At 53.6% G+C, this 27,968-nt stretch overlaps 2 protein-coding genes across 26 annotated transcripts in view; both read left to right on the top strand.

Annotated features, from left to right (window-relative positions):
* The window catches only part of ATP9A (ATPase phospholipid transporting 9A), a 46,988-nt gene extending 42,219 nt beyond the window's left edge, over nt 1-4,769 (top strand). For 2 of the 7 annotated variants that reach the window (XM_086853615.1, XM_086853619.1), the window contains exons 28-29: nt 40-2,871; nt 3,541-4,769. In XM_086853615.1, coding sequence (XP_086709741.1) covers nt 40-176 — 137 coding nt within the window. In that variant the 3' untranslated portion in view covers nt 177-2,871; nt 3,541-4,769. Of the gene's footprint in view, nt 1-39 lie in introns of all 7 variants that reach the window. The other 5 variants (XM_086853614.1, XM_086853618.1, XM_086853617.1 and 2 more) reach the window with 3 other exon arrangements.
* Nucleotides 4,770-13,656: 8,887 nt separating this feature from the next.
* NFATC2 (nuclear factor of activated T cells 2) overlaps nt 13,657-27,968 on the top strand; it is an 84,529-nt gene continuing 70,217 nt past the window's right edge. For 3 of the 19 annotated variants that reach the window (XM_086852575.1, XM_086852574.1, XM_086852577.1), the window contains exon 1: nt 20,737-20,893. In XM_086852575.1, coding sequence (XP_086708701.1) covers nt 20,737-20,893 — 157 coding nt within the window. Of the gene's footprint in view, nt 14,022-20,736; nt 20,894-23,535; nt 24,063-27,968 lie in introns of those variants that run through there. The other 16 variants (XR_015276917.1, XM_086852581.1, XM_086852578.1 and 13 more) reach the window with 11 other exon arrangements.

Below are 27,968 nucleotides of genomic sequence, written 5' to 3'. Positions count from 1 at the left end.
CCCGCGTTTCTGACTCGGTGCTCGTTTCTCTCCACGCAGATGTTTACTTCATTGCCACCTTGTCGTTCCTGTGGAAGGTCACTGTCATCACCCTGGTCAGCTGCCTGCCCCTCTACGTCCTCAAGTACCTGAGACGGAGGTTTTCTCCCCCCAGCTACTCGAAGCTCACGTCCTAGGGCTGCTCCTGGCCCACAGAGACAGACATTGCCCAGAGACACCCCCAGCTGTCCGTCCCCACCAGGAGCCCGTGGTAATCTCTGTTACCTGCTGCTGTAGTGAGACACTTCAGACTGCCCTGAATGGCAACCCAGCACCAGAAGGGTTTGCAGGGTGGAGGCTCTGAGCTCATCCAGTTCTTGGCACTTTTGTTCTACTTACCTGGGGTCAAATGCATGGAACTGCGATGGCAATGGGTTTCTCTTGCATGGTTCGAGGTCTGTGGAAGCTGCTACCTGACCTTGGGATTTACATTTGACAATTTAAAGTGAATTTTTTAAGTGTCTGCGCTGTCCTTTGCGTTGTGTTACGTTTTTTTATGTTATTCATCTTTTTGATTTCAAGTAGTCACATTCTTTTTACATCTTGGAAATCCCTTAATGTAGGTGATGCACTGCACTGCTGACAGCTGATTCCTGATTTATGGCATGTTGTTTCCATAATGGGGCTCCAGCCTGTCGGATCTACACACACTGGAGAATCTGAGCGTGTCTGAGATTTTCCTTCCGCTGAAACGTGGTCACCCCAGTGATTTTGGAGGTATCCAGCCATTGATAAAGGCTCTTTTTGGGAGCTCAAAACGAGAAAATTCAGTTTTGTTTAGCTTTTGTGCTTCCTGTTAAAAGGAGCCGGTGACATAGTAGTTTTACTCTGTATTTATTTGTGTAGGAGAAAATTATCTAAACTAAGGCAAATCCTCTTTGGAACAGAACTTTGCAGTTGATCATCCTTGAAATGTGTCGACAACGTGAGAAGAGACTCGTACTGTTCTGCAGACAATGTGGCAGACGTGTCTTGAATCCTTGGAGACTGAAAGGAGAGGTCACAGAGCTGCTACTCCTCACAGCTCCATGAAATCTGTTTCCTGTTAGTGTGAAACTTTGAGGATGAGCTGCAAATAAGCAGAGGCACTCCTAGGTGGATGTTTTAATGACGTGCTCCCTGCAGGGAGGCAGTTTCTGGAGCCTTGCACTTGCTTGGTTCTAAAAACCAAACCTGAATCACAGGAGTGGGCTCATACAAGGCATTAGGCTTGTGTGCAGAGCAAATTTATGTGCTTTTTGTTTTCAAAAATTCAACTCAATGAGTTCTGTCATTATTACAAGCTTTGGTCTACATTATCATGAGGAGAGCAACAAGTGCTTGGGCTTCTCAGCAGAAGGACAGAGATGTTCAGGGACCTTTTGGAGCTGGGTTGATGCATCAGACACGGATGGGCCTTTAGTGGCAGCCATCCTTGTCTAAGGCTCTTCAGTCTGTGCTAAATTAGTTATTTGCTGTCTTCTTCCCACATCAGAGAAACCACGGGTGGAGCTGGCACTGCTTGGTGCTGTTGTTCCCTGGCTGCACAGGAGGGAAAGAGCCCAGAGCCTGAGCTCCTGTCCCAGAGCCTGAGCTCCTGCCCCAGAGCCTGAGCTCCTTTCTGGGAGTTGTGCTCACAGCCTCCTGTCAATTAATGCTGTTTTTCCAGAAAGATCCCTTAACATTGTCTTCATCAGGACTAGATGGTGTTGGCCATGCCACTGTTCTGGAGTCCCCAGACAGCATTTCACAGAATCATGGAATGGTTTGGGTTGGAAGGGACCCCTGTCCTGGCAGGGACAGCTCCACTGTCCCAGGCTGCTCCAAGCCCATCCAGCCTGGCCTTGGGCACTGCCAGGGATCAGGGACAGCCCCAGCTGCTCTGGGCACCCTGTGCCAGCCCTCCCCACCCTCCCAGGGCAGAATTCCTGCCCAATATCCCACCTAATTTACTTTCATTAGTTTAAATACAAGAACCAAGAATTCCTTTTGGCCCCAGGGGGTGACTGAGCAGCCCAGTCCCTCTGGGCTCTGGGGCCCTGTCCCTCTCTCCTGTGTGTTGGTGGTTCAATGTCCTGCAACAGCAACAGTGCCAAGCTACTGTGTGTAAATATTTGAGACATATAAATGGTAGAATTCACTGTTTCCTCAAGTCAATACAGTTTACACTGAGTGGACCATATTTGCAAACTATTAGCTTACACCAAGAAAGGGAGTGAACTGTGATTTCATCTGTATTTGTTGAATCATCACTTTAGTAGCATATTTAGTAGAGTTGATAGTGATCTATAGCTGTGTTTTGGGGTGTGGATTATGTTCTTTGCAGCTCATGTTTTTGCACAAGGTAGTAAATCCAGGAAGTCATTTCTGCCTGGATATACACTACATTTTTCAGAGCAGTCAGAGACTAAAACTGCCATCTAGCAAACAGCAGGAAAGAGGAACACTTCTGTTTTTCAAGTTTAGCACTTTATGTTTGCAACCCATTTCTCTTAAGTTATTTAAAAATGTTTTTAAAAGCAAAATTTAATACATGTGTTCCTATTTACTGTACATTAAAATAAATGGATTCTCTGCTGGAAATCTCATCTTTTCCTCTAGTATGCTCATAATTTGTACTTTTGGGGAGTGAAGCATTGTTTTCTTCTTCCGTGTAGTATCTTGTTTGTGGCCTTAGTGTTCTTCCTATTCCTTTATCGGTGTGAGTTATGTGCTGTAGCAGTTCATGTGTGACTTGTGTGCTTTGGGGCTGCTCCAGGTGATGCTCCTGAGTGAATCCCACCCTGCTCCTGCTGCCCCTGGCTCCAGGTGATGCCCTGAATCCCACCCTGCTCCTGCTGCCCCTGGCTCCAGGTGATGCTCTGAGTCCCACCCTGTTCCTGCTGCCCCTGGCTCCAGGTGATGCTCCTGAGTGAATCCCACCCTGCTCCTGCTGCCCCTGGCTCCAGGTGATGCTCCTGAGTGAATCCCACCCTGCTCCTGCTGCCCCTGGCTCCAGGTGATGCTCCTGAATCCCACCCTGCTCCTGCTGCCCCTGGCTCCAGGTGATGCTCTGAGTCCCACCCTGTTCCTGCTGCCCCTGGCTCCAGGTGATGCTCTGAGTCCCACCCTGCTCCTGCTGCCCCTGGCTCCAGGTGATGCTCCTGAGTGAATCCCACCCTGTTCCTGCTGCCCCTGGCTCCAGGTGATGCTCTGAGTCCCACCCTGCTCCTGCTGCCCCTGGCTCCAGGTGATGCTCTGTGTGAATCCCACCCTGTTCCTGCTGCCCCTGGCTCCAGGTGATGCTCCTCAGTGAATCCCACCCTGCTCCTGCTGCCCCTGGCTCCAGGTGATGCTCCTCAGTGAATCCCACCCTGCTCCTGCTGCCCCTGGCTCCAGGTGATGCTCTGTGTGAATCCCACCCTGTTCCTGCTGCCCCTGGCTCCACGTGATGCCCTGAATCCCACCCTGCTCCTGCTGCCCCTGGCTCCAGGTGATGCTCCTGAGTGAATCCCACCCTGTTCCTGCTGCCCCTGGCTCCAGGTGATGCCCTGAATCCCACCCTGCTCCTGCTGCCCCTGGCTCCAGGTGATGCTCTGAATCCCACCCTGCTCCTGCTGCCCCTGGCTCCAGGTGATGCTCTGAGTCCCACCCTGCTCCTGCTGCCCCTGGCTCCAGGTGATGCTCTGTGTGAATCCCACCCTGCTCCTGCTGCCTGTGCTGAGCTGCTGCAGGGTGAGGTTTTGTGGCACACACTGTTCTCTTCCAGCCCCCCTGCAGTAATTGCAGGTGTGTCACAGCCCTCTCTGTCCCCTTCTCTCTGGATTTCTCTCCCCACAGAGCTTGTCCTGTTGATGTGTGCACACATGTCTTTAGCTCAGCCCGTGGTGCATTCAGCAGCTCCAGGCTGTGCAGGGTGTGATCAGAGCTGGCTGAGGGGAGGGCAGCACTGTCCCTGGTGTCCCTGGTGTCCCTGGTGTCCCTGGTGTCCCTGGTGTCCCTGGTGTCCCTGGGGGCGAGGGCTGTGCTGGGAGCTGCTCCAGAGGGGATTTCCTGTGCTCCCCAATCCCAGCCAAACCCGGCCAGCCTCGAGCTCTGGAGCTGCCGAGGGGAGCTGGGTTATGGGGGACCCCCAGTCCAGGGGAATCCCTCAAGCTGCTCTGAGGGGTTCAGGTGTGAGAAAGCTGCTGCTTAAAACCCCCTGGTTTGCACAGGCACAGCCCTGCCCCAGGGATGTGACCCCTGCAGCTCAGTGGCCCAAGCTGTTCCTGTGGCATTGGGCTCATCCCACGGTGTCTGGGGCCAGCAGGAGCTGGATGGGCTCCTCATAATAAATAAATATATATTTATTCCTCCTCATAATAAATACATTTATTTATTATTAGTTATTTCATGAGTGTTAAACTCTATGATTTGCATGAAATCCTGTGGTTCACAGCTTTGCCAATATGGTCCATTACTACTGCCTACGACAACTTGTGTACTTATATGCCTTTGAGAACATTTTTAATTGTTAAAGTTGTTTTAAAAATCAGTGTTAAGTTAATTTAATTTTTAATGGGGAAATGAATTCTGGTGTCAAAATGGTATTTACTGTGATGCCAATGTTTTGTACCTGTCATCCAGCTAAAGAACCTGTAAATACTCCTGAGTCAAGAGAAATATGAATGCCAATTATTTATTGTTCTGTGGAGTTACATGTCGCAGATATGTAAGAACTTAAAAGGGAATGTTGTAAAACAAGGTGGAAAAAATAAATTTTATGCAACTTCTTTACTTCCCCCCTGAATGATGCAGCTGGTCAGTCCTGGCATGGTCAGCCAGGAATTGTGTGTGGGAATTGTCAGGATCTGTGCTGTGGGCCTTTAACCTGTGTGTGGGAAATGCACAGCCAAGAAATGAGCAGAGCTGCTTGGTTAAACTCTTCCTAGAGCTGGGTTGGGTTGTGACAGGGGTGGTCACTGCTGCTGGCAGCCACTGCTGGGAATCAGGAGGGGATTTTCATTGGAACACAGATATATCCTGCCCTGGGAAGAGCAGTGATGCAACAGCATTAGGAACAGCTATTTTGGGAATGTTCTCATCCCTTGGCCATTGGATTCAGCCAGTGGCTCGGCACAAGAGCAGTCCCAGGGCCGGGAACAGGGGCAGAGGAAGGGTTTAACACTGAATATTCTCCACAGGGGACACGTCAATAATGTTGAGTGCAAACACAGTGAAGCGATTTTCTACCAAAAATGTATTAGAGCCATAAACACTCTGTTTTTAAAAGAAAATCAAGAGTGCAATTGGATAAAGTAAATCTCTAACTTGGGAGACTGTTTATTGAAGGCAGTGATAAACCATCCCTCAGATCACTGACCATCTATGGAAGTGTTTCTTTTAGATTCTATACTACACAGATGCCCTTTTTAATGACTAACTTTTTTTTTTTTGGTATAAAGTAATTAATGCAAATATCAAATAAACCATTTTTGTGATGTCTGCACACATCAAATGAATGGTGTAGACTCCAGAAATCACAGGAACAGACTTTGCTCCCAAATGTTACCAATTTCCCACTCTAAATGGGTTACATAAGCCCTGGTTAGTGGTTCCTTTAATTTATGGATGGTTTCTTTTTAATGGTGAAATGTGTAATTAAAAAAAGCTAGAAATAGTTTTTCTAAACTCACTCTGGAAGGGAAGGAGAATTTCAGCAATTTTTTTTTTTTCACCCAAACATTGCCTAATAGTAGAAATGTCAAAGATTTCCATGGGGTTTCATTTCATTCTTCATGTGGCTGTGGTCATGCAAGGAGTTTGAACACTGCAGGGGCTGGCAGATTTTTGGAAGATCACACATCCTGGGTAAGTTTTCAGCCTGGGCTTTACCAGAGAATGCCAGTGGCCTTGTTTTTCAAATTGGGGTTGTATTATACACTGGTGTGTCTCTGATTTGCCTTTTTTCTGAGAAGAAAGAATAGGTGCTGGCTGGAATTGGGTGTGCTCTGACCCTGATGGAGCTGCAGAGGCCTCCCTGCACTGTGAACCATTCAGAGAGAGGAAAACCTCGCTGATCTGCTCTGTCTTCACCTTCTGATGGCTCCAGGCACTGCCACTGCCTCCTCTCCCCCACATTGCTGTGGCATCAAATGTTCTCCTGCATCTTCCCCAGGGGGAGAGAAGTGCTCCTGCTCCCCTTTCCCAGGTAGGAGATGGGGCCAGAGGGAACCTGTGGTCTGGCCTGGCCCCACAGGCAGAGCACACAAAGCAGAGAAGTGTTCCTGTCCTGATGATGAGACTTTCTCAGCACCTTAAACATGGGAGCTAATCTTGCAGGAGAGTTCCTTCTTCCACAGAGTATTCAGATGTCTGGTTTTAAATGAGAAATGTGACTGCAGGCTTTATAAACCTGGCTGGGAGTGTTGATAAACCCAAATCCAAACATTTCACTGGATTCTCTTCTGTCGTCTTCTGGAACTGCAGATCCAAATCAGAGCTGTGCTAAATGTTAAAGGTGGGTGCCTGTGGGAGCTGTGAGAGTCAGAGCAGCAGGGAAGGCACCTCTGCAGCTGCTCAGGAAATGGATGGAAAGCTGGAGTGTCCAGCACCTGTCCAATGCTGGGGCTTCCTTAGGCCATGAGCATTTGATGGTCTTCAAACTCTCTGGGTGCTGTGGTGCTCTCTGGGTTATGTGGCACATCTCCAAAATTTTGCTGCTGCAATTAGAGATGATGAGCATCTTGCAGGATCAGGCTATGAGAGAAATATCCTGCCCTCTGCTGCTCTTCCTCCCTTTGTGGCCCAAGACCTGAGAGGGTTACAAAAAAAGAGTTTTAAAATCACTGCATTCCCACTTTAAAGCTCTTGGCTTGCTGGAATTGTCCACGTAAGGCAGAATATTGTCTGCTCTTCAGATTCTCTCAGAAAGGAGTAGTAACAAGAACAATCTGTGCAAAAGAATTTAACGCAGTAAAGATGGGGGTAATAGTCGTTCTCATTTGTCCTTTTATGTGAAACAGATTTTATTTTAAATGTACACTCTGGGTAGCTTACCCATACCCAGAGAGTTGTTTACCAGGGTAAAAGCAGAGTTACCCAGAGGATAAAGAGAGCAGGAGTGGAGGTGAGGGGCTGTGCTGGGTTCTTGTGCTCAGCTCAGGACACCCTGAGCACGTCTGGGTGGCAGTGGGACACAGGGATGTCCTGCCCTGTGCTGCTGGCAGGCAGCACATCCACTCATGTGCTCCACATCTGCTCCAAAGAGCTGGGCTGAGGTGTGGAACTTCTGTCCTCTGCTGCTTCTGCTTCACCTCGGGGTCCTTTTGTACAGATACCTCCACCCTGTGACGAAAAGTGATGCAAGTTGCCATTGACCAGGACTCCTATTAAAAGCAAGAACAAATCAAATGCCCTGTAATGGGCTCACTGAAGCATTTCCCTGCTCCAGCAGCAATGGTGTCACTGCCATGGGGAAAACAGCTCAGAAAAGCTCTGGGAAGGGTGAGGGATGGTGCCCACAGGGGCAGAACTCCTCTGCACCCGTGTGAATCTGAGATTAGGGTTTGGAAGAAAAAGGCACACTTATAAGGATCAGCATTCTCTCTGTCAAGTTCTAATACCTGATCTTTCCTGGAGACACCCCAGAAGACAAATTCTCTGAGGGAAATCTCTGTTTGCAGCTCTGCCCCCTGAGGAGAGGAGCTTCCCAGAGCAGATGGAACGTGAGCACGGTGTTGGTGTCTCGCTGGAAGACCCAGGGCTGATGTAAAGGAACAGGTCACACTCACCCACCCTCACACAATCCTCAGCTTTTGTTCAAGCCCCAGCTGAATCCTTGCCAGCGCTCATTACTGAAGCGTGGAACTAATTCTTACAAGCGCCGTGTTCTCCATAAATCGCCTTCAAAAGAAAGGAACCTCTTGTGTTTCACACGTGGGTGCCAGCCCTTCCCTCCAGCGCCCGTGTGCTCTCCCCAGCAGGAGCCAGCTCTGGTTTCCACAGCCCCAGCTCATCCCTGTCCCACTCCAGCCCTCGAGAACATCATGCCACAAAGCCCTGGGTAACAGCAGGGCCCGCAGGAAATATCAGGTGTTAACATGCAATAAAAAGCTGACACGCTTGGCTGAGCTGGGATCGCAGAGCCCGGCCCAGGCAGGCCTGGCCTAATGTGGGGCTTTATAGAGGTGGCAGGTAAGGACTAATTACAGCCCCTGCACTCCATCAGGGCTGGCTTGTCAGCTTGACTTAGGGGCTGAAGTGCCTCTGGTCACAGCAGGGCTCTGCCCCTCTGCAGGACTGCGTGCTCCTAAAGAAACGTGGGGAGTAAATCTGAGGTGCTGAAAGAAATACTGCAGCAGAAATTACACTGTGGGGAAGGTTTTATACGTGTTGGGGTGAATTAATGACTGGGTTTGGGGTTTTTTGGAAAGGAAAAAAAACACAACAAACTTTGTGCACAAATACATAGTTTAAAATATATTCTCTTTCAAACGCCAGCTATTTTAACAACAGTGTAAATCAGATTTTACAGACCACATATTTCAAGTATGAAGTTCATTAAATGTGTGAAATTCTAGATTAGCTGCCGGGTGTGGCCAGAGCCCCAGTAATGAATTGTAAATTCTGTTCAGGATATAATATCAGATTCCCTTGCCCTGGCGCTGATATGAAAGGACTAAAGCCACCTTTTCTAAACAGTCATAACCTTTCTTTATTATCTTTATTTAGTTTAGCCATCATATGATATAATGAATGACTGCATCAGTGTTTCCATCCTGAACCTAATGCACAGGTGTTTAACTTCATTAATTTGTGGGTTTTTTATTATTAAACCAACTTATGTCTCAATGTAACTGAAATCAATGCTATCAATTTATACACCTTCTTGCCAGCGCCCTGAGAGTGGGTGGTTGGTTTCTTTAGGTTCCAGAATATCACCCTAAACTACAATTCCCTCTCAATTTGTGTGAAAAAATTTGGTTAATTAATGATGTTCTCGTTGCATAGACCCTTCCACGAGCTGGGAGTGAGGTGGCAGAGGGAGCAGATGTTTCCTTGTGCTGTGGTGTGCAGCTGAGGTCTCGGTGGTGCCCAGCTCCCCTGGCAGGCACAGGCAGGACACAATTCCAGGTGTTCTGTGCCCCAGGGATGGGCACTGCCCAGAGCAGCTCCAGGGTGGATCCAGCTCGTGCCTCTGGACCTGCACAGCCTGGCCTTGTTGTTTCTTCCTCCCCCTTTCCCTCCTGCACTATCCAAAGGGAAGGAGGTTCACGAGCCAGTTCTAATCCTGATTAACCAATAACGGGAATTTTCCAGGTAGCTGGGCCTGAAAATCCAGGGCTAAGTGGAAGAATTGGCATCTCTCACTCATGGCTGTTGGTTGGAGACCTCTTCCCAAAGCAGACTTTTCAATTGTAGATGAAAAGCAAGTTCTTATTTGCAGGCAACTCAAGCAGTTCTGGTTCCAGACCCGGAGAGCTCTGTGTGGGTGGATTCCCTGGAGCTCAGCGCAGGATCAGACACTCTGTAACTCAGAATATGTCATTAATAGTTATTTAGGCGAGTGCATGGTCAGGAATGAGCCTGAAGAGGCCCCAGACTGTGAGGATGCTCCAGCAGTGGCCGGGAAGGGGAGGGAAGTGCCAAATGGCAGGAGCTGGGCACCTCGAGGCCACGCTGAGCTCCAGGAGCGCAGTGAGGACACGGCCCGAGCGTGGGAACCCTGCCCAGCCCCGCTGTGCAGCACGGCAGGGACGTGTGGAGCCTGCTCCAGGAGCCTCGTGGGCGAGGGCACACTCTGGGAGCAGTATTTACTTTGGAAGGGTGAGCAGCTTTTGTCAAAATCGCTTATTGTTGCTGTGAGACTGAAATACCTTTTGCAAGTGGAAAACAGAGATGTCTCCATGAAGTCTCTGATGATAAAATCCAGGCAGCTGCCCCAATGGCCTGAGAGCACATCCTCAGGAAGCCTTGATGCCTTATCTCCCAAAGAGCATGAGAAATAATAATAATTTCAAAAAAATAATCGTTTTTATTGCCAAATGCCTGCGTGGAGCCGGGCAGGGAGGCTCATCCTCCAGCAGGGCGATGCTGTGGGCGGCTGCCAGGGGAAATCAGGGATCCCCCCGGGGCCGGGACCCCCGGGACCCCCCAAGCCCCACAGCTCTCCCCTGCCGGGCACGGAGCTCCTTGCTCGGGCTCTGGGCTGTGAGCCCGGCCGGGCTGTGCCCGGGGACAAGCTCAGCCTCCAAATCCATCCCCCGAGCCAGGGAGCTGCTCGGGGTCGGGGCCAGCAGATGCGGCTCTCCCCTGGCCCCAGAGCCAGGCATCCGCTGGGCACATCCCAGAGGGGGAGCTGGGTCGGTTTTTGGGGGGTAGGGATGCAGTCCAGAATGTGCCCCTAAAAGGAAGAGGAAGTATTCTCCTAAAGAGGGAATAAATAGCTAAAAATATTAGTTATTAATAGCTCCTTACCTCCAAAAATAAAATCCCTTAGTGATACCAAAATAAGAAAGCAAAGGAAAGTCGGAGGTATTTGGCCTTCCTTTGAAAAAGGAAGCTAAAAATAACTATATATATATAAAAATCTCTCGTTTCTAGGGAAAGTCTCTGCCCCCGCATCCAGCTTGCACAGTTATATAAGACTTGAACTACATCCCCCTCTCCTCCGCGGCCGCTCACAACGCGCTGGAGCCGCGGCCAGATGGAGAAAGGTTCCGTCAGGAAAGTTTAACTCAGCGGGGAAGCTGCAGCCAGCGGAGGACACGATTCTCTCGCTGAACTCTCCAAAAGCCTTGGAAATCTTACAGTTGTGTCATATGCTGGTTTGGGGAATGCTAGTCCGGAGGCAGCCGCCAGCCCTCTTTCACTTCTTTATTTATTTATTTTATTTATTTTATTTTTTTCTTCGCGTTGCACCGAGTTTAATTTGGGTAGCAGGATTCAGCAGTTTGAAGTTGGAAAAAACTTAGTGGAAGAAGATATTTTAGGAAAAGCCTGTCATGTGAACTAGCGGGAGCCGATCAAGCCGAGCTATTAAAAGAAAGACATTGTATTTTTAGAGGCTGCAGCCTCGGGCAGCCAACCTGTGTGCCCAGAGCCGCGGGCCGGCCGCAGCTCCGCGTGGGAGGAGAAGCCGCTTTCCGGCGGGGTGGCCCATTCTCCGCCCGCTCCGGGATCCCCCTGGCACGGCCGGGTGCCCTCGGCCCCCCCGGCTCTCGGGACCCCCCGGTTTGCCCCATCCCGGCTGCGCTTCACTGTCCCCGGGGCCGAAACCGCGTCCCGGCCGCGCTCTGCGCTCCCGGTGCGGCTCTAACGCGGCTGCGGGGAGATCGACTTGCCTTCATTACTTGTTTCTCCCGGCTACTAATTAATTAAAGTCGTTTTGCTCTCCACGCAAAGCAGCAGCTTTGGGTAACCTCGGTTTCCCTTTACTGTATCCAAAGGGGAATCCGGCGATGCCGGTGGTGGATGCGCTCAGAGCCGGCGGTGACTCCTGTGCAGGGGGATGCGGGGTCTCGGGTGTGACACCTGTACCGGGGGATGTGGGGAATGAGGTGTGACACCTGTACCGGGGGATGCGGGGACTGAGGTGTGACACCTGTACCGGGGGATGCGGGGACTGAGGTGTGACACCTGTACCGGGGGATGCGGGGCTCAGGTGTGACTCCTGTACCGGGGGATGCGGGGTCTCGGGTGTGACTCCTGTACCAGGGGATGTGGGGAATGAGGTGTGACACCTGTACCGGGGGATGCGGGGCTCAGGTGTGACTCCTGTACCGGGGGATGCGGGGACTGAGGTGTGACTCCTGCACCGGGGAATGAGGGGCTCAGGTGTGACACCTGTACCGGGGGATGAGGGGCTCAGGTGTGACACCTGTACCGGGGGATGCGGGGACTGAGGTGTGACACCTGTACCGGGGGATGCAGGGCTCAGGTGTGACACCTGTACCGGGGGATGCAGGGCTCAGGTGTGACTCCTGTACCGGGGGATGCGGGGACTGAGGTGTGACTCCTGCACCGGGGAATGAGGGGCTCAGGTGTGACACCTGTACCGGGGGATGCGGGGCTCAGGTGTGACTCCTGTACCGGGGGATGCAGGGCTCAGGTGTGACACCTGTACCGGGGGATGCGGGGCTCAGGTGTGACTCCTGTACCGGGGGATGCGGGGTCCTCCTGGGAGCGGAGCCGCTGCCGAGCAGCGCCGGGGCTTTGCGGGATCTCTCTGGTGGAGAGAGAGGGCTGTGAACGGGCAAAGCCTCCAGGTACGAGCCGGAGCTCAGGTGCAGCTTTTCGGCCCTTCCCCGCCATGCCAGGACTGAGGCAGGAGCATCCCGGCGGGAGAGATGCTGGGCCCTGCCGAGGAGGCTCCCCGAGAGCCGAGGGGGTCTCGCTGCGGGGCTCGGGGGGAGCTGTGGCCAGCGGGGTCCCCGGGCCGGGGCTCCCGGGGGAAGCCGCTTGCATCACGGGCCCGCGGGGCTGGGGAAGGCATTTCCGCCCCGACGCGTCCAAAGATGACAAAGGATAGGAAAGTGAGGTGCTCTGAGTTTCCCCGGGCCGCCTGCAGTTGCTAGCCTGCAGGACAACAAACGCGAGGAGCAGAAAGTCTGATTGCGATACCTCCTTCGGGTCGGTCTGGGGAGCGAGGCAGTGAAAAGTGGAAATGCGGGCCGGGTGCCAGGCAGCCCTCCGCTCTCAGTCGGCCAAGAGCGGCTGCCGTGACTCAGCCGGGGCTCCGGCTGACCCCGGCGGCTCTCCCCGAGGGGCTGCCGAGCTGCCACCCTCCCCGGAGAATGGTTTATATGTGACCCCTTCATCCCTGCAGGGAAAGGCGCAGTCGCAGGCAGGTAGCGAGCCCAGCGCCGCGGCCAGAGGCTGATGCTCCTCACACTCCACTGAAAACCATACATTGTGAGACAGCCGCAGTTCATGACATCCCCGGCTTTATTTTCCTGTTTTCTTTTGCTTTATTTTCCTGTTTATACATAGGACATGTAAACACACGCGGGTTGTCTTGGTTTCGGAGGCTCCCTTGGTTATTTCACCCTTGCTAAGCTCCACGTGTATCAGTGGAAATCCATGGGGTTGCTCCTCTCCTAAATCCATCTAAAAATAGGAACAGAGAGAGGTCTGTGAAACGCCACTAAACACACTCACCTATTCTTCATTTTGCCTTTCGTCTTTGTATGAAGAATTGAGCCAGGGGTAATTAGAAGCCAAAACCTGTGCCAGTAACAAGATGGGTATTAATAGAGTGCTGGTGAATTTAAAAGACATAAATATAAGCTGGGGACTTCGCTTTTCTGAATGATTTATTCAAAGGTAAAAGCAGCAGCAGCCTGAGCTTGTCTCTGCTGGGAAGAAGGAAAACTTCTGCACAGAAGCCCCGTTGCTTTGAAAGGCTTTGCAGTTCCTGCAAGTTTTGTTTAAAAAGCACACACTGGGATTTTTAACATCATCCATATTTCTTTCTTGCTCGCTCTCTAACTTTCTGCTCAACAATTAAGTGCTTGTGCTGCAGACTGAGAAAGCCGCAGAGCTGCCTTGGCCCGGAGCTGGGAGACGTCATGGATTCCTGAGTGTGAAGTTGCAGGAAAGCCCTCAGTTTGGGAGATGGAGGCGATCCAGGGGTTTCCATGGCACTGGGATAAACAGGAGGAAACAGTGAGGGAATCCCGTTATTTTACAGCATTCAAAGACTATAAACACTCGGAGCAGGGAAGGAAGTGGCCTTTCCCTCTCTAGTAACCCTCATCTCAGAGCAGAGAACTGACTTCACTTCAGGAACACGCTCAGCCCAGTTCGGATCCCTCTTTGCACCTCCAAACACTTACTGAGGAGGCGAGCAAGAGGGGTTCCCTCTGGCCGGGCGGCACTGCTTGAAGATGGTTTAAAGGAGATTTTTATTTTTCTTTTCTTTTTTTTATTTTTTTTCCGGCTATAGATTTTTATTTTTATTTTTTTTTTTAAATTCCTGATGCAGCGAGAAACTGCCTGCAGGCTGGTACACTACCACCACATCATGAGGTCTATGGATCAAGGTAGGCTGTGAGTGCTGTGTGTGTGTCCGTGTGTCTGTCGGCCCCAGGGCTCGCTCGGCTGCAGCCCGCTGCCCGGCGGGGTGGCCAGGAGGGGGGCACGGCCTCGGGGAAGGGACCGGGCTGGATTTAGCTTTGCCTCGGTTTGAAGCGATCCGCCGCGGCGATACAAATCCGTCTGGAGCTGCCTCCTTTAAACTCCAGCCAGAGGGACTCTCCTCTTCCAAGCCATCACCCCGGGAGCCTCGCTGACTAACCGGGCCGCTTAACCCTTGCGCTGCCCGCCCGGCTCGGGGGCTCGGGGCGCCGCGGGCTGCCCCGGGCCCGGCGGAGGCTGCGGCAGCGCGGGGCACCGGGGCTCTGTGCCCGGGGGTCCCCGGGGGTGGCCGGGGGTCCCCGGGGCTGCGGTCGGGGCCGGTGGCCGCGGGGCGGGGGCTCGGCCGGGCCGTGCGGCGGGCGGGGGTCGGGGCTGGGGGCGGCGTGCGGGACGAGGCAAGAGTTAAAGGCGGAGAGAGGAGGAGCCTGCCCCGCTGTCAGCCCCGGCCCGAGCCGCCATCCCCTCCGCTGCCCGGGGGACAGGGACAGCCTTCGGGGGTACCGCGGGTCCCTCGGGCATCCCCCGTGCTGCCCGGCCCGCCGGGATGAGGGCAGGGCAGGGCTGGGCCGGGCCGGGCCGGGCAGGGCAGGGCAGGGCAGGGCAGGGCAGGGCAGGGCAGGGCAGGGCAGGGCAGGGCTGGGCAAGGTGCGGCCGGGCTGCGGAGGCGGAGGGGCTCGGCTCGCACGGAGCGGGGCACGGGGCTCCTCTCGGGGCTCCTCTCGGGGCGATGCCGGCCGGGGCTCTCCGGGCCCGGGCGGAGGATGCTCGGTGCCCTCCCCGCCCGCAGCCCCGCTCCCCCGGGCGCTCGGAGCGCTGAGCCCGCCGGGCTGGGCTGGGCTGGGCTGGGCTGGGCTGGGCTGGGCTGTGACAGCGCTGCCCGTGCGGGGAGAAGGGGCCGGAGGTGCGGGAGGTGCAGGAGGGAAGGGCTTTTCCTTCGGGCTTTTCCTTCGGGCTCTTCCCTCGGGCCGCTCCATCCTCGGCTCCCCGCCCGCAGCTGAGTCAGAGCCGGGGCCGCGGGGGCAGAGCGGGCTCGGGGGGACGCGGCTGCCCTGGAGGGGCCCTGGGGAGCCTCCTTGTCTCCTCCTGCCGGGCCGAGCTCCCCGGGCACCTGCCAAAACACACTCGTTAACACCTACACCCAAAGGGGATCGTCCGAGGGCTCCGATTCTCGGACAAGCCAATGGAAAGGCTCTCGAGTGGCTTTATACCGCCTTAGCATCAGGCCATGGCCCTGCCTCGTGTCTCCTCGGCTTTATCCAGACAAAACTCCCCCTCTCCAGCGCTCCAGCTGCTCTTAGTCACTCTCACAACAGCCCGTGGAAGTTATTTTGCTGCAGAGCAGCAAAGGGGAAGAGGAGGCTGGGTGCCCCTGTCAGCGATGTCACCTGCTGCAGGACAGCAGAGCATCACAGCACAGGGCAGCACCACAACCCTCCCAGCGCCGGGCACCTCTGCCTGCCCCAGAATGAAAAGCACTCATTTATTCTTCTCATTTCCAGATGGAATATTTGAGACCACAGTGGCCAGAGGAGCAGTGCAATCAGTTGCACGACAGAGCCTTGAGATGCTCCAGAAAGAACACGCTCCTGGCCCCAGGATGTATTTTTGCCTTGTGCAAATGCTTGCTCCTGTCAGTGGTGATTGCAGCAGGCTCTGCCCCAGACTTGCCTTTGTGTCACAAGGTTGCTCCCGACATTTCCAAAAGGAAAAAGCAGCATGAAACCGCAAGGGGTTAATAATTCATGGCACTTTTGGGATCGGTCTCTGCCTTTGGGAGGATTCCTGCACCCACAACAAAGTGTTGGAGTCTTACTAATGCAGGGTGTGTAAATGATGATGTGTTAATAATTTTAAGCCCTTATCCCCTTTTATGATTGGAGCAGGCTCAGGATGAGGAATGAAGGCTCTGCACAAACACCCTGCCAGCAAAAAGCTGCTTTGCTCCCCGAGCCGTGCTCCAGCAAGCCTCAGGCAGAGATCAGAGATCTTCCCCTGGGTCCCTGTGTCATCCTGGGGTCCCACAGCTGATAATTCTCTGTCCCCAGACCTTTCTCTCTGCCAGCCTTTGCAGCTACAGTCGGCAAATGGTTCCAGAGTCTTTTGTGCAGGGCAGGAATCACATTCACAGATGGGACACTGACAGAACTGGAGCACTCTTTTATAATATTCCAGTAGATATTCTAAGTGAAATTTCATCACTCATTTTTTAAAAAATAGCCAAGGATAATAATATCCTAGAACTTCTTTTCCACTACTGGCCTAATCTATTTTCTTTTTAAACTATGATATGTGCATTCCTTTGGTTTGCCCGGCAGACTTCAGAACTTAATGGGAACGTGGAGATATGAGCAATTTTTCCATTGTCCTTTCTTGCCAAACCACTTGAAGCTTGAAATTGGGGGGTAATATCTCTGACTCAACCTGACCCCAAAATTGAAAAGTAGTGTGTGTGTGTGCCTGTGCCTCTGAAAGGAACTATCAGATATTTCTCCCTTCTCTCTCCCTCCTTTTTTTTTTCTCTAATAACACTCCCCACACTCCAGACCAAGCAACCAGTCACTCACAGTCTGAGCTCATTTTAAAGAGCTTGGATTAAGTCCATGTGCAAGTTTTAGTTGCCTGTTAAATTTCTAATGCCTGCCACATCCACCATTAGAACACTTAGATTTTTAAGACAGCATTGACTCATATTTTCTTTGAGTTTTAGCAGCTAAATAGACATGCAGCTTTCTTAATCCGCTTTTCTCTACCTCTTTTTTCTTTTAAAAAGTTTAATGTGAGAGTTTTGCAGTATTAGAGATCCAGAGTAAGTTATGTATCATGTGGGACAAATAATAATTAGCACAGACATTTGTGAGATCAAATAAAATTTCTTCATCTCAGAGCATCCTCTGATCCTTTGCACCAGTGAATTTATTGGTGCAGGGAATTACAGTGGGGCAGTACAAATAGAAACTGAAAATAGTAAATGAGAAGTTATATTGGCAGTGCATTTAAACACTGAGAAATACCTTAAGTACTCTCTAACTCACAGTTTGTATTACACTAGAAGTGCTCTTTTAAGCTTTGTTTTTGGATTCCCCCAGTACCTAGGTAGTCCAGTATTCACATTCTTTTAAAGTTTTATTAAAGTACAGCCCTGCCAAAGGCCAGCACGGATCCAACTATGTGGAATAGGACTCCTTCCACTCTGCAGTTCCCTGAAATGGCAGCACAGTGTATTTCCAGTTCTGCTCTGTGTGGAGCCTGCTGCAAGCATACGTGGCTGCAGCTTTTATTAATGCTGCCAAGGACAGGCTTTGCTTCAGCCCTTGAAGCACCTTTTTGGCTCATGAAAACAGCTTTATAGAAAACCCCCCGGGGGTAATGCTGACTCCCAGCTCTCAGGGTGGCTGCTGAGAGCCCTGGCAGGGCTGGGACCAGTCTCCATGATCCTGGACACAGGAGAAGTGCATGGAGGATCCTCGGAGAAAGGAAGGGTCTGATGTGGAAAAGACTGAGCTTTAGGACAACCAAGCAGTATTTCTGGTCACTGGACACTGTGCTGCAGCCTTTAACTCCAGCCCTAATGGAAATCAAGCTTTGGGAAGCGTTTGTCACCTTGTTTGGGTTTTTTTCTTTGATTTGGATGATGATTCTGAGCGTATACACTGGGCTGAAGAGCCCACAGTCTAAGTCTAGGAGCTTCCCTGCCTTTCCTTCAGCAGTAATTATTAATGACAGACTGTGGGCAGTATTTGTCAGTTATGTAGTTATTAACAGCTGAAACTTAAACAATTTGTAATGTTTTATTTTCACTGTGGGCTCAAGAGCCTGTTTTGGGTCTAGACTAAACTCCACTCAGCCTTTGGAAGGCTCCAGAAATTGCAGCTGTCTCTTGAGCTGAATTCTGCAGCTGCCTGCACCTACCAATGGCTTCGTGCCCCTCTAATATTTAGATATATTTAGGGCAGATCTGTATTTTGTGCATTTGTGGTATTTCTGCTCGAAATAACACACTGGTAGGTTCAAACCCAGCCCCCAGAGCGTTCCAACTCCCATCTCTGTGCACTCAGAGCGTGTGGAAACTCTTGTTCCTGTAGGTGCCGAGTTGTGACCGTGTGTGGCCGTGTCCTCGTGTGCCCTGAGAGCTGCAGGGACACACTCCATTAAAGCCTGGTGGCTCTTGCTCCTTCACATCCGTCACCTTGTCTGCTGGGCAAAGAAACCTGGATCCCATCAGCTGAGCTAATTCTTTCATTTCTCTAACACTTTTCTCAGTGCTGTCTTGTCACCCTCTCTCCTGGCCAGAGCCAGAATCGATGATTACGTGCGTTAGCATGGCACGGTCCTCTTGGAAAGCAAAAGGTACCTTTTCCACTTGAGGAGCATTACTAATCCTAGGAGTAGCCAAGTTTGGAACTTCACGTGCCTAAGGGATTGCAGGCAAGCTGGGAAGTAAAGGATGGGACAGAGCTTTAGCAGAAGTCGGGGTGGTCTCCCCACACCCCCCTGCCCATCACCTGTATCTCACTTAAAAAGCCCAGTGTTTCTGTTTGTGCCATTTCTTTCTGTGGCTAATGCAACTGATCCAGTCGTGCTCTGTGTGGTGTTAGCTGTGAGGATGACAGCTCTCTTTAGTGCTAAGCCAAGATCAGCAAGTATATTTTGTTTTTCTGGTGAATTTCATATAGAAGAGCCAATGATAAAAGGCCAGTGCTCAGCAAATGGAGGGGATCACTGGACAACAGATATAAACAATTCAGTTTAATAGATGTTTAAACAATTCATAACAAATCAGGCCCTTGGAGAGAGCAGCACAGGCTCCCCGAGGGGAGGCAGCATCTGCAAACACCTCAGTGAACATTGCAGGCTCACCTTGCCCTTTCTCAGTCACTTTTCCCCATCCCCTGGCACCTTCCAGTGCACCATTAATGCCCCAAGGTGTGATTCGGGTGTGACTGCTCCCACCCAACCTGATGCAGCTCTGGCTGCCCCCGAGGGCCCTGTCAGCCCCTGTGTGCTGTCTGTGCTCACCCAGAGGTGCCCCTGCTGCGCCAGCACTGGCTTCTGGGCTTCTCCAGAATCTCAGTGAGAAACCTGCCTGCAAACTGCAGGGAAACTCGGATTTCTTGTCCTCTGGACGAGCAAAAGGGTGTGATGGGGAGGCGATTGTCCCTTGGCTGGACACACTAATGAGAAAGGCAGTAGGTCACAAGCCCAGCTGCAGAGATTCTGCTCCATGGGTGCTTTAAACAGACTTTCTGTGACCTTAGGCAAGGAACGCAGGGTCGGATTTGTCTTGCAGTTAATGCTGTCGTGCTGACAGGCTTAGCAAATAAAAACAAGCTGAAGTAAACACCAAAATACTTCTTTAATGATCTCGGTCCCTCTGCCTTTGCCTCCCTGCCCTGTCCACAGACTAGGAGCATTTTTCAAACTCTCAGAGCCGATGACAGCCGTCTGCACACTCATGAAGGGCACCACACAGGCAGGTAAGGAGAGACCAGCCCTGTGACCGCAGATGCTCTGGGCACACACAGCCCAGTTCCCCAGACTGAAGTCACTGCTGGCTGTAGCAGCCATGCCAGGCGCAGGAGGCTGTCGGGGGACAGTGAGCAGCACCCCGAGCAGGGCCAGGGGAGCGGGGCATGAATGGAGTCAATGTGCAGGAGGTGGCCGGGGGCCCTGGGGGAGCTGGCTGCGGTCAGCAGGGAACGCGGCGAGCGCCCATCCTCTGAAACGCTGTTTGTGAGGCAGGCAGGAGGAGAACAGAGACCTTGTGCCCGGCGGCTCTGAAGGTCCCCAGCCAGGAGAGGCCATCCCGTGCGGGCAGCCAGCCCGCAGCCCGCGGCGGGAGCACACGGCGTGAGATGCTCGAAGGCTGCGGGAGGCGAGGGCAGCTCTGCGCTGCCGGGAGCGGCGGGGCCCTGCAGCCCTGGGCACAGCGGGGCTGTGAGCCGGCCAGCCCGCCGTGCCCACCGCGGGGCACCGGCCTGGGGATGCTGGCCTGGAGGGCGCCTTCCCGGAGCCTCCCGGGACGGTGAGGGGCAGCCGGGGCCGGGTGCCCGCGCTCCCGGGCCGGTGCAGGGTGGCCGGGGCTGGGTGCCCTTGTTCCCGGGCCGGTGCCAGGGCTGGGTGCCCCTGCTCCCGGGCCGGTGCCAGGGCTGGGTGCCCTTGTTCCCGGGCCGGTGCAGGGTGGCCGGGGCTGGGTGCCCTTGTTCCCGGGCCGGTGCCAGGGCTGGGTGCCCCTGCTCCCGGGCCGGTGCCAGGGCTGGGTGCCCTTGTTCCCGGCCGGTGCAGGGTGGCCGGGGCTCGGTGCCCCTGCTCCCGGGCCGGTGCTGGGTGACCAGGGCTGGGTGCCCTTGTTCCCGGGCCGGTGCCGGGGCTGGGTGCCCTTGTTCCCGGGCCGGTGCAGGGTGGCCGGGGCTCGGTGCCCCTGCTCCCGGGCCGGTGCCGGCTCCTCCCCGGGGGCGGCCCCGCTGCCGCAGGTGCTGCCCGCTGCAGGAAGCTGCCCCGCTGCCGCCCGGGGCCCCGCGCCCGCCGCACCCTCCCGAGCCGGGCCATTTCTTGGTGTTTCCTCGCTTTATTCCCGGCGTTCTCCCCGCGCTCGGAGCGCTCGGCTCCCGCTCCCGGATCGCCATGAGCGCCGCGGGCCCCGGCCCCGACCCCGGCCCGCAGGAGGGGGGACCCGGGCACGGCCCCGGGCACGGCCCCGGCACGGCCCCGCCGGGCAGCCCGCAGGAGGAGTTCGACTTCTCCATCCTCTTCGACTACGACTACCTGAAGGCGATGGAAGGTTGGTGAGGAGCCGCCCGGGAGCCCCCGGCCGCCGCTCGGGGCACGGCGGCTCCGCTTGGGGCTCTCGGCCGGCAGGTGCCTGCCCGGGCCGCTCGGTGGCCGGGCCGGGATGGAGCAGGGATGGAGCTGGGATAGAGCAGGGATGGAGCAGAGATGGAGCAGGGATGGAGCAGGGATGGAGCAGGGATGGAGCAGGGATGGAGCCCGAATGGAGCAGGGACGGAGCAGGGACGGAGCAGGGATGGAGCCCAGATGGAGCAGGGATAGAGCTGGGATAGAGCAGGGATGGAGCAGGGATGGAGCAGGGACGGAGCCAGGGATGGAGCAGGGATGGAGCCCGAATAGAGCAGGGACGGAGCAGGGACGGAGCAGGGATGGAGCCCAGATGGAGCAGGGATGGAGCTGGGGATAGAGCCAGGGATGGAGCCGGGATGGAGCCGGGATGGAGCAGGGATGGAGCAGGGATAGAGCCAGGATGGAGCAGGGATGGTTTGAGCAGGGGATGGAGCAGGGGATGGAGCAGGGATGGAGCAGGGATGGTTTGAGCAGGGGATGGAGCAGGGGATGGAGCAGGGGATGGAGCAGGGATGGAGCAGGGATGGTTTGAGCAGGGGATGGAGCAGGGATGGAGCAGGGATGGAACAGGGATGGAGCAGGGATGGAACAGGGATGGAGCCGGGATGGAGCCCGGATGGAGCAGGGATGGAGCAGGGATGGAGCAGGGATGGAGCAGGGATGGAGCCGGGATGGAGCCCGGATGGAGCCGGGATGGAGCAGGGATGGAGCCGGGATGGAGCCCGGATGGAGCAGGGATGGAGCCAAGCTGTGGCTGCCGGGGGCTCGGGCGGCTCTCGCTGCCCCCAGCCCCGTTCCTGCCCCGGCCGCTCCCGGCACCCCGAGCCGGCCGTGGCAGCGGGCTGGGCACCGCTGGCTCCGGCACGGACACCGGCAGCTGCAGCTAAAATCGAGGGAAAAAGAAAGATTTGCAGACTGTTCTGCTTTTCTGAGCTTATGCTGTGATACTTAAAAGTGCAGTGACAAGTGTTCCCTGAGTTTCTAAATGGTAATCCTGTCTGTTGGTGGCACCAAACAGGGAGGCTTCCCATAAAATGTAGACTTGTGTAAACCAGACAAAGCCGAAGGAGAGGACCCAGAGGGATGGTGTGTTGGGATATTGTCTCTAAGATACCTTGGTTTTGATTCTGCACGGTGGAGAAGTGGTGTTTCCCTGGGGCATCTCAGAGCTGTTGTGTTCCTCTAAAGGAGGAGACTTTTGAGGCCTGATCGTGGTGTCCTTAGTGAAATGGAGAGTTGTTGCTGAGTTTTATTCTCTCTGTCCTTGTTTAAGTGTACAGGTGTGCACCAGCATCGAAGCTGAGTGGGGATGGTGCATGTCAGCAGCTGGACAAAGCTGAATTTTATTTCAAGGTTTCATGTAGATCAAAACATGCTGCAATAAATCCACGATGGGGAGGGGTTAACAGTTTTAATGAAAATTTTAGTGAAAATACACTGACATTCAGATGCTGGTGTGTTCACATCTTTACAGTAAACAGTGCTGCTGTGAAGCCTTAGGTGGGAAGTTCTACAGGACATAATCATACATAGGTGTGGGGTAGAAAGTTTAATCTTCAAACCACATAAATGCAGAGCAGTGTGTGCTTGTTGTAGAAGCAACTTCCTTCTTGAGCCTCCTTTCTTCACTTTTGAATGACTGGAAACCATAATTAGTAGTAATTTGCTTCCAAAGATGGAAATCATTAGCATAAAAAAAATAAAAAAAAAATGTCCCAGCCATATATATGAGCATTGTAATCTGGAGAACATTCCCCCTGAGTTTGAAAAGGCACCAGCTCCAGGCTGTAAGCAATCCAGGATACATCCGCAACCTTTCATGTACAGAAGATTAAAGAGTGTTTACATGAGAGCAGAAAATGGTCAAATTCTGAGCAAGGGCTTTATCCACATGCTGGTGGTAACTGATGCTCATTGTTTGTGTCCAATTCTGGCCCCATCTGAACTGAAATTGGACAAACAAGTCCTGTGCAGAGGAGGATTCAAAGTGGAACCAAAACCAAAGGAGTGGGTCCCAGCCCTTCAGCCTGGTTCCTGCATTTGGAGTCCTCCCAGCCTGGTCTGCTCCACCCACTGCTCATGACAAGTCCTAAAATAACAAATCTATAAGCATGCTAAAAGGGATTTTCTAAATTAAAAAAAAGTGGAAAAATGTAAATTTTGGGCTTGAGGAATGGATTGGGGTGAATGCTTATTCCTGATAAATTTTTAAAAGGCTGGAATTTGGCACTATCCATCCAAGGTTGTGTTTTAAAAGTAGGACCTATATCACAACTTGTTGTCATGGGGATGCCAGAAATATCCTTCCTGAAAGTGACTGGCATTCAGTGGTGCTTGCGTGTGCCTGGGCCAGCAGGAACATGGACTGTTATAAAAGCAACAGGGAAAAAAGGGTCAACAAAAATCCTGCAGTCAATATTATTAATATTAGGTGTTCCTCTTGAGGCCAGTCCTTTCCAAAAGCACCAATGCTGTGGAGAGTGCTTTTTGCCTTTACTCACCAGACTTTAATTAGCAATCTTCTCATGATTTGCAAACAAGAAACATCTGCTGAACTCAGTGGCTGCCCAGGTGAACAGGATTAGGGGGTGTGGGCAAGGCATACACTGCTTTCAGGTGGAAGCTGTGATTTCATTTGGCCATTGAGGATGTTTTCTGTGTCCTTTAAACAAAAAAGTGTTAGCTGCATTCCCTGCAGAGTTCCTGTGCTGGTGTTGGTAGCGGTATCCCAAATTTTAGCTCATTTTGAACATGATAGGTGAGTTAATGAGCATTTCCAAATGAGCTCCTACAAACAGGGCTCCCAGAGGAGTAAGTTCTGATCTCTGCAGCGTGTGTTCCTCCCTAACACCTGCTGGCTGCTGTGAGAGACAAAATCCTGACGTGCAGCCAGTGCTGTGCTCCAGCAGCTCCCTTCAGGATTGCTGGGTGCTCGCTGTGTGATGATCTGCTGAGAGCTAAAGCTGCCACATCATTTTTAATGTTTGAGCTCAACCCTTGTGGGAGCTGATCCTCTGAGGGGCGTTTTGCAAATCCAGACAAAAGCTGTGCTTGAATAAGATTCCAGATGAAATCCTGCCCTGAGACAACAGGTAAAAATGCAGATGGGAAAGAGGATTTTCTCTAGGCTCAGGCCCTTGCTGTGGCTCATTAGACTCAGACTGCATGTGGTGATATGACTCTACAAGGTCCTGTGTGTGTAGTGTAGAGAGGCGAAGCAGGGAGCATCCATAAATATTAATGTTCCTCCAAATGCTTGTTTGTATGTAGACAGGCTCCCAGGGACATTGCCATGTCTTGTAGGTGTCAAGCCCTGAATAATTTGCCTCGTTCCTTTTTTTCTTCTCCTAGATGCAAAGCTATTAAAAGGGAAAAAAAACAACCTGAAAGTGCATGCAGTTGGGTCCTGGGGCTGGCTCAGGAACACAGGAGGCAGTGTTCAGCCCTGCCATAAAGAAACAAATATGCACATCTAGCAGAGAATTCCAGATTTCACTCAGGAAACCGGCTCTCACTCGGAGCTTCCAAGCAGTTAGTGTAAATAACAGACAAGTCAGCTCTTGAAAAATGCAAAGAGGCTCTGGACTGGCCCCTTCAAATGACAATAAGCAAGTTAATTAAAAAGGAAAATAGACTCTTTTATTTATGCAAATAGGCGACTCCAGTTAAATCCCGGGAGCCACAGGCAGAGGATGTGAGGTCAGAACCCAACTTGTGTCCCTGCCCTCCCTGGCCTGCACTGGGCTATCTTTAGCTTTTCCTAGAGGATGGTTTGGATAAACCCAGCATGGAATGCAGCCTGCTCTGCTGAGCCTTTATTCCCTAATTTCATGCTAATTGGCACGGTCACATTTGGCTGAGTGGCTGGCTTTGAGGGAGCTGCCCTGTTTTAAAACAGGCAAGGGTGGTCCTCACCCAGCCACGTGTGCTCACACCGCTGTGGCCCTGGGCAACCTCGGGAGCCTTTGCCTTTTCCTTTCTGCCCTTCAGAGATGTGCAAAAAGGAGTTTGGTAAATCCAGGCTCCAGTGCTTTGAAACTGCAATCCCTTGATCTCTCTCACCTGTGATTCAGCCCTCCCTGGGTTCTCTAGGGCTCTCTTGAGGGTCTCCACCAGGGAGGCTGCCTGGCTTCCAGGGGGTTGATGGAGCTGCCTGCACCCTCCTGGGCCTGGCAGAGGAGCTGTTTTGGTGGATATTTGCAGCACAGGAGCATCCAGGACCCTGCTTCATTCCCTGCTGTGCTAAGAGAGACAGCCATGGGGATGAAACCTGGGGGAAAAGGGGGCAGTGAGAGCTGGCAGTTTGGGTGGGATCCCAGAGGGCTGGGGGGTCAGAGTGCCCTAGGAAGAGGAGCTGAGTGACACAGGGAAAGCTGTTTGCTGACAGTAAAGCTGCCCGAGAGCACGAGGAGATGCCAGTGCTGCCTGTGTGCAAAACTCGCTTTCTTTTAACCCCTGTCAAAGCAGAAGGATCTTTTGGTACTGAATCAGAGGGTGAATCAGCAGTGAAACCTCAGGCTGGGAAATGCTTGAGTGCAGGGAGGGAGGAAGTGCTGGAGCAGCCTGTGCTGAGGAGCTGCCTGTCAGATCCCCATCAGAAAAGCAGCAGAGAGCAGAGTCCTTCGCTGGAGTATCGCAGCCTGTGCTCTGGGATGCAGGGATGGATGGACTCTTGGAGGTGGCACAGCCTTGGGAGCAGAGCTGTGTCTCTGAGGCACCTGCACAGAGGTTCCCAAGTTGTTTCAGTCCCTGGGAAACACCTTTGCTGGGCTGAGCCAGCACGTAGCTGCTCTCTTGTGAGGGGGTGCAGTGAGGAGGCAGCTGGAGCGTGGCAGGGCTGTTCCCTGCCATCCCCAGCAGTGTGAGCTTTGCTGCCCTGAGCTCCTGCAGCCCTGCCCGAGCTCGCCTCAGCAGCTCAGGGAGAAGCTTGAGTGTGCTGGGGCTGTTGCTGAGTCCTGGGCTCTGTGTCCCTGCGAGGGCAGGGAGGAAGCAGCTGAGCTTTCTGTGCCCCTCACAAAGGCAGGGCTCGGTGCTGTTTACAGGAGCAAACTGCTGCTGCTGGTGATGCTCCTGTCCTGGGGCTGTTGGCTCTGCTCGAGCACATTCCTGACCCCAGCCAGGCTGGCTGGGAGCAGATCAGCCAGTCCCCTGCTGCTGGAGCAGGGGGATTCGTGCCGATTTCCCGCTGATTTCCACGGAAGAGCCGTTTATTTCTGGGAGCAGCACTTGCTGCTTCACGGCCGTGCCCCGCGTCCCCCGGCGGTGAGCTCAGCGCTGTCCCCGGAGCATCCCCGGCGTTGCCATGGGGGCAGGCGGCGGCAGCCCCGGCGTGGGCAGCAGCAGCAGCCGGGACAGTGATTTCATTGTGTCTGCAGCTCTGCAGAGCCGGGACAGCTCCCCAAAGCCCCGAGCCGGGCTCCTGACGAAGCCGTGCCGATGAGTCAGGGCTGCAGCCTCTCCCTGCACCGCAGCTCAGGCCGGGGCATGGCCGGGGCTGCTCCGGGCACTGCTCAGACATCCTGGTCTGATCCTGGTCCCTCCTGCCCTGTCCGTCAGTCCAGGCACTGCTCAGACCAGCCCTGCTCCATCCTGTCCTGTCTGTCAGTCCAGGCACTGCTCAGAGCAGCCCTGGTCCATCCTGTCCTGTCCTGTCTGTCAGTCCAGGCACTGCTCAGACCAGCCCTGCTCCATCCTCCCTGTCCATCAGTCCAGGCACTGCTCAGACCGTCCCTGCTCCATCCTGTCCTGTCCTGTCTGTCAGTCCAGGCACTGCTCAGACCATCCCTGCTCCATCCTGTCCTGTCCTGTCCGTCAGTCTGGGCACTGCTCAGACCATCCCTGGTCCATCCTGTCCTGTCCATCAGTCCAGGCACTGCTCAGACCAGCCCTGCTCCATCCTGCCCTGTCCGTCAGTCCAGGCACTGCTCAGACCGTCCCTGCTCCATCCTGTCCTGTCCATCAGTCCAGGCACTGCTCAGACCATCCCTGCTCCATCCTGTCCTGTCTGTCAGTCCTGCTGCACTGCTCAGACCAGCCCTGGTCCATCCTCCCTGTCCATCAGTCCGGTCATTGCTCAGACCATCCCTGCTCCATCCTGTCCTGTCCATCAGTCCTGCCCGTGGTCCTGCTGTGCTGCCAGTGTGGGGGAGATGAAATCCTGTTGGTGTTGGAGGCTGTGGGTGTTTGCTTGGCCGGGAGCCGTGTGCCAGGGGCAGGCTGGGGCTTGCTGTGTGTGAGCCTGGTTATTCGTACCTGCATCCTCCGCAGCAGAGAGGCCAGGGTGAAAGTGCTCTGTGAAACCCGGTATTTCAGGGATCTGCAAGGAAAATGTAGGTTGTCTGAAGGCTGGTTTTTGATGGGCTGTGGGTGAGGGGTGTGTTTGTTATTCAGCAGACTTTTAAAACAACACGTGCACATACAGATACGTTTGCTTTTCCCGTACCCCTCACCATGAACCCCCCATGCTGGCATTGCTGCTCGGTGTGTTGTGTTGGCTCTGGACCTGCTGTCTGTGTCTGGCACAGATAATTGGGATTAACTCAGTGGTGGGGCAGCTTTAGCTGCATGGGGACCTGAGAGGCTCACCTGTTCCTCGAGCTGAAGCTGTTCAGCCTGGAGGGGTTTTCTGCTCCTGCTGGCCTCTGCACAGACCCTGCCTGGAGCCCTGCTCGGGGCTGGTTGCTCCCTGGCACCAGCTGGGATGGGGGGCTCTCCCCAGAGCCATGGTCTGGGTCTGTGGGGGGTGTGTTACTCTGCTCATTCCGGAGGCGTGACGAGCTCCCTTCAAAGGGAATCTCAGCAGCATCTCAAGGCTTGATGTGTCAGACCTGAGTGATGGGGATGACACACTGCTCCTGAGTGCCAAAGCTCTGAAATCAACCCTGCTAAAAATATGTCTGGCTCAGAAGTCAGTGACTCGTTGCTGTTTTCCTATCCCCAAAACAGCTGTGTGCTGGGATTAAAAGCCAGAGGGAACCTTAAGAAATGTGCAAGCTGGA

Source organism: Cyanistes caeruleus, chromosome 16, assembly GCF_971803275.1.
Source record: "Cyanistes caeruleus chromosome 16, bCyaCae1.hap1.1, whole genome shotgun sequence".
Classification (NCBI taxonomy): Eukaryota; Metazoa; Chordata; class Aves; order Passeriformes; family Paridae; genus Cyanistes; species Cyanistes caeruleus.
The sequence above is the reverse complement of the archived record's forward strand: the minus strand, read 5'-3'. Positions and strand labels throughout refer to the sequence as shown.